Source organism: Sinohyriopsis cumingii, chromosome 14 (genome assembly GCF_028554795.1).
Source record: "Sinohyriopsis cumingii isolate HCF-2022 chromosome 14, ASM2855479v2, whole genome shotgun sequence".
NCBI lineage: Eukaryota > Metazoa > Mollusca > Bivalvia > Unionida > Unionidae > Sinohyriopsis > Sinohyriopsis cumingii.
The window spans coordinates 125988919-125995351 of record NC_142974.1 but is presented as its reverse complement, the minus strand read 5'-3'; the positions used below and the strand labels follow the sequence as shown (position 1 = coordinate 125995351).

Genomic DNA, 6433 nt, shown 5'->3' with positions numbered 1-6433 from the left:
TATGTAAAACTATGCGTGCTATTGTGATCTTGTGTCTGTATGGGGGTGTTTTCCAAGACTCTTTCACAGGCCTTCGCGTAGCGCCACGTGACATAGCCCCATGAAGTCATCGTCCTGTACTTCCCTCATATAGGAACCCTGTCCTTTCCCTTCTAGTCTTCTAATCTAAATATGATAGAGAATGAACCGGTTGTCTGTCTTAAATTATGTAATCCAAAAAATGTAAACCCTGAGAAATTTTGGTAATTCAAAGTTTATGTTTAAAATTGAAATTGGAAGTTGTTTTTTTTTCTAAAGAAATGAAATAACATTTTAAATCATTTTTATATCTTTGGAAAATTTTTACTTTTATTTTATTTTATTTTCCAAAAATATTGATGATTTAAAAGTTTTAATTAATGTAGTTTTTAATCAAATGGATTGAGGTTCCTATTTAATAATATTTTGATAGGGTGTTTAGAAAAAAAACGTTTTTTTTATTTAAAATTTTAAATATTTTTAATGGATCCTGGGGGGTTTGCAGGGCCCATGTCAGGGTCCAGGGATGAGTTGGAGGCTTTGGCCTGCTCACTGGCAGTATCACACCCCTAGTGGGTAGCAAACCAGACCTCCCCCTCCCATCTCCCTTTCCCTCTATATTTCCCCCTCCCCTCCAGGTACCAGTTCGTTATTTAAAAAATTTCATGGTCATCTACTTATTACAATTGTCTGCCCACAGGCCCTCATTATTCCTATATTATGCTCCTTAATTTTATAGAGTGTGATTTTATCGAAATTTCCGTCCAAAAAATAAAATGTTTTCTCTTTTATATATCCTCTTTTTACATATTTCCCCTATTAATTTTATTCTATCTTCTTTTTTCTTTTCGCATTGTGTCATAGTGTGGTATTTGCTAAAAGGAGCATTTTTACACAGTGGGCATTTTGGCGATACTCTGGTCATGTGCCGTCTCATTCCCACCTCTCCTATCAACCATGCATTATGTACGTATTTGAAGCAGAGGCTTTGAATTTTTAATAATCCTAGTTTATTCCAGTGCCCCCAGGCCCTTTCCCAGTTAACTCCTAAGTTTTCTTGTTCTATTTTGCTCTTGGTTTTTTGTTGTTGTTGTCGTCTCTTCTCTAATCCATTAATATGTTTGTCTTTCTTCGTTTTCCATAACTCCTTTTTATCACGATACTTAATTAATATTTCTTCAATAAGTCTAAACTTCCAGGGTATATGAAGTTTCTTTTTTTTTTTTAAACTACTATTTCGGTATATCTCTCTCCTATTCGGCATGGTAAAACCGTACCATTATATGTATATCCCTTTCCACAGTAGGTTGGGTTCACATTTTAGTCTTTTGAATCTATTTAAAATATTAGCATATTTAATTAAAATGGGATATGATAAGTTAAGTTTGAAACTATTTTCAATATAGTTTGCATTAAACATTATTGTCTTCATTTTTATAGAAAATAATATTTTCCTCAAACTAAGTCAGTAACAACTGCTTCTTTAATTCAATCAATAAACGAAATTAAACTATGTTCTCATATATATATATATATATATATATATATATATATATATATATATATATCAACATAAATAATAACACTATTTTCATTTCGTTTTCATTATTTTTATTATAATGTATAGAAGGCCGTGTGCGTCTTTTTATTCAAATACACTCAAATATATTGAGTTACACTCAAACATACACCAAGACGTCATTTTTAATATTAAAAGTCTCGGGATTTTGCTGATAGCCATTGAACATTACATAAACCTTACTATCATATAAATCTTGGACCGAAAGAAAAGACCAAGCATATAACGGACCTAGCACGTAATGTTGCATACTGTCCAGTAGACTCAACAATGGCAACATCTCTATCCATTAAACCGACCACGCACGTGACCCGCTTTCTATAAGATGGTTGATGTTTTAATGCTGTGTAGTTCCCGACAATTTTTTTTAACAGTTAATTTTGAACAAAGTTGTAAAAAAATGTATAATAAAAAAAAGATGTATAATTTCAATTCCCTGCTTTTTATACATTAAGCATAACGAATATCAATTTCTTTACATAAATGTATAGATGCATGAAAATATATACAAATAATAAAAAAATTATACAGACTTTGTCTAACATTTCGGTGTTTAGTAGGACCGGAATGCAAATGACGCTAAGGATCTACAACAGGGAAAATGGCCGATTTATACTCATCAATTACAGAAGAAGAAAAAAAAAAAACATACCACCAAAGATATATTTAATGGATATATTTGCTGAGTATTTTCGAGTCTATTTAATTAATTAATCAATTAATTAATTAAGAATTAAATATGTCACTACTCAACATTAACCCCCACCACTGACAATAAAATAAAATCTTTTCACCGACTTGTTTGTTATTATTAATATTATTTAAATATTTCATCAAGACTGTTTATATAACAGTGTGATACACATTAGTAGGACAATAATGATATGTTTATACCAATCTATAGCTAGATAATTCATGGACTAGTAATGTTAAAAAGAAATTATCTTGAAGCGTAAATGATGAAATTTCTTTTATTGCACATGGGTTATTGGAAAACAAAATAGACTCACCTTTGTGGCAGAGCCGTTTTAAGGAGTTTGGGGGCCCTAGGCACAAACCCTAACCTTAAACGTAACCCGATTTCCCCCTCAATCTCCCAGTCTAAGATAAAGAGTATTGCATTGTATTTTCATGTGCATGTGTGTAATTTTGTCAAATTTATTAATATAGTACTAAACTGCTAACACAGCTAACACAGCAAACTGCGTAGGCCTACTACGAGTGTAAAACAAAGAAAAGTGTAGTTAAACATACGCTAAAGTTTTTATTGTGAATTAAATTGAAAGCGAGATTTTATCATAGTAATGAATGATTGTTTGCTTACTTTGCTATCCTTTGTCAGGACATTTTCTTACAAACATCGCTTTCGTGTTTTGCTCTCAGCAAAGTCTCTGATAATATCATCGAAATTCCAACACATCTGATTATATGCTCATGAGAGACAGGCAGTTTAGTCGTTCTTGCATCATATGGCTGCGAATCTAGTTCTTGGTTAATTTAAGTTTTGAGAAAGAACGTTCACCGGTACAATTTGTCACCATCATTGACATAAACATTCTTATTGCAATTTCAACGTTTGGAAACGTTGACTCCAGATTGTCAATCTTTATCATGGCATAGATTACTGACATAGATGGCACTGATGTTTGTGCACATGACACTGACATATAGTGTTTCAGGTGTACACATTCTGAAATTAGTTCGTGTTGGTCAAGCTCTTGAGGAAAGAGCTTTGCAAACTTTTCACTGTATTCTGTTTTTTGTTCAACATTCAAATGGTCCAGTTTGATTAAGAATGTAAATCTGCTGCTGATTTCTTCATAAGCTTCTCCACGCTTATTTAGTTCAGTGATCAATGAGTCGATGATTGGCAAGTTGGTTTGAATTCTAAATTTTGTGCTCGCATCCATAACAGTGTCAATTGCAGGACCTTCCAGAAATGTAATTCGCATAGTTCTTTCAGTCACTCGTCTTTGGCTGTCGTAGTACTCTGCGTTGTGAGTTTGTGTTTTGGCTCTGCGTTCATATTCTCCAAAAATAATTATTGTCTCTAAGTGCATAAACTTAAAACTTAAGTGATTGAATTAGATTGACGGTGATTAATAAATCCATGTCTGCTCTTTGTAGAGTCTTGCTTGTTTCGTTGAAGCGCCCAGTGATATCATTCCAGAGAATGGTGAAGAATGCAATTTCCAACTTATCCATAATTTTGCTTAGAGCTGCTGCTTCACAGGAAGCGTCTCTAGCTTGGTCTTTGTCCTGTGCAATTATATCAAGAGCTGCTTGAACTTCTTTGTACCCATGAAACAGAGCCTTCACTGCATCAGCATGAGCGGAACATCGCGTATCCGATAAGCGTTTCACTACGTTGTGTTCATGTCCTAAAGATGTCTCCAGGACATGCCAACGATGCGTTGATGCCACGGAAAAGGCATATAGTTTTTGAAGAAGGTCGAAGAACAGAGAATGGCCCGCACACGGAACGTATACAGCTAATTCGTTTATTCCTTTTATTCTAGCTTGCACGCCTGAGTATGGACCGGACATGTTAGAGGCATTATCATAGGACTGTCCACGGCAATCTGCTATGCTGATGCTGGTGTCCCCAAGAGACTCTGATCCATGACCGCGGATACATACAAATCCTAAGAACCGTTCCACTGATGATAAATCTTTCACATATCTCACGGTCAATGTCAATTGATCGGTGTGACTCACATCCGGGGTGGAGTCGACACTAAGAGAGAAATATTTTGCTTGTCTTAGTTCTGAATGATTGAGCAGACAACTTTGCTTCCCATCAATGCAATAAACTCTTCGCTTATAGTTGCCGATATATAGGAGGGGTTACCTTTCCCAGATTTGCCGTATCTCTTCAAATATTCACTGAGAAATGGATCGAATTAGGTAATTAATTCCAAGCTTCCCAAATAATTTCCATTGTGCTGTGAACCTAGAATCTGATTGTCACCTCTAAAAGACAAGCCCATGGATGCCAAAAACTTCACTGCAGCCACAACCCGCCGCAGGACATCACGACAATATTGCTGTTCCACTTTTAATTGCTTCATTAATTGTGTATAAATGCGACCAGCTTCTCTAACAATTTTAAAAAATATCGTAATTCCTCAGTGATTGGACTCCATACGGCTTCATCTGTTGGAAAGCCCACCGAGCTGACACCCTGTGGAATTTTTTCGACTGTTGGTGTTATGACAATATCTGAACTTTCAACGGGTAGACTATCATCCTGCACTTGCAGCGTTACTAACTGTTCATCTTTATCACAGACAATGGCATCAGTAGACGAGCAAGACGACATAAGAGTATATTGCGTCTCAACAATGTCTGACTGCAATGATGATTGTGCTTTCTGACTTTGAAAAAAAAAAAGACGATACTTTTGGATCTTTGGCCAACCTTTCCAATCCTCCTGCTTCCTTTTTCTCTTCGCAGCATCACTCATATAATTTCTACTCATTCTTGGTGGGTTGTCTAATGGTTCGCTTAATAGATCGTAGTTAGTGAAAATTTACAAAATGGCAAATCGGTGATAACTGACAATTACAATCTGAATCTTCATAACAGTCTTGTGTCTACAGGTTACTGTCAGTCATTATATCCAGACATACATAGGAGTCTGCCAAAAGATGCAATTTAACTTTCGGCCGAAACCGAGACTACACCGAAAGCAACAATTTGGCCACTTTCTGCACCGATATTGAAACCGACACAGAAATTATGTTTTAGGGCCGTAGCAGGGCCCCCTGCTGCGCTGGGCCCTAAGCACATGCCTCGCGTGCCTTAAACGGCTCTGCTTTGTGGCAGTGTTGACATGAGCAATAACTGTGAAGTTTTCGGTTATATAGTTCATTTAAAAATTTCTGAAACCCAATATTCAATTTTTATAGAGGCGGTAACAATCACGATAAATAAAATCAATATTTATAATATTTACATTGTCTTGTTTAATCTATTTCGTGTGCTTGATAAAATTACATATGTTACGGTTTAATTATTTTTTTACAAGAATAAAAAATGTCCGAGAAAACCCGAAGGTTTCCGATTTTACCCCGTGGTGACATCTATTTTGCATGACCCAGCATGATCACGTGATACATGTATGTTCAAAATTGATGCTGCAAAATAGCAGCTGAGGTTATTCGCTAACGTTAATTCCATTTGGCAGGAAAAACTTCAACAGACAAATCTTATTACTGCAATCCATTTGATGTTCGTCCAATAATACCCAGACGCTTACAGAACTCGAACAACTACCGGAAATAAATAACCACAATACTTACGGTTTTAAACCGGATTTTGTTGCCAGAACATTCTGTTCAAAATGTTAATATAATAATATTCTGGATAAACGGAATACCAGCTGTGTGTTTTCATGATGCACCATATGTAGGCCTATTCTGCGCATGTCCTTGAAAAGATATGTTTATGCATCGAGTTACGGAAATGGAATACATTACTGTATAATCTTTTAGTCAGCATTTCAACTGGGTCAGGTTTATAGCGGTTTTAGAAAATTCAACATAACAATGTCACTAATAGGCAATAGATACTACGCTAACTAAACATATTATTTAAAAATAGTTAAAGTTCAACGTTTTATAAATTTAATACGTTATGAAGTTGAAGAGAAACAACATTGGATGGACGTAATGCAATTACATCGTCTTCTTTATAGAAAAAAAGTTACTGAAAAAATGTAAGACAGTTTATACGCCTGGGAATTTTCTTGACAATCTTGCTCGAGAGGCCAGTTGACAAGTTTGGTTAGCAGATCATAAAGTAGGTGTAGTAGCATTTCTTGTAAAATTAGAA

The 6433-nt window shown here is 35.2% G+C and overlaps 1 protein-coding gene across 1 annotated transcript; it reads right to left on the bottom strand.

The window, feature by feature from the left end:
* Positions 1-3661: 3661 nt before the first annotated feature.
* Positions 3662-4144, bottom strand: LOC149784791 (uncharacterized). Its single transcript, XM_089933055.1, has one exon. The coding sequence runs from the start codon at positions 4142-4144 to the stop codon at positions 3662-3664; it is 483 nt and encodes a 160-aa protein (XP_089789181.1).
* Positions 4145-6433: the final 2289 nt, after the last annotated feature.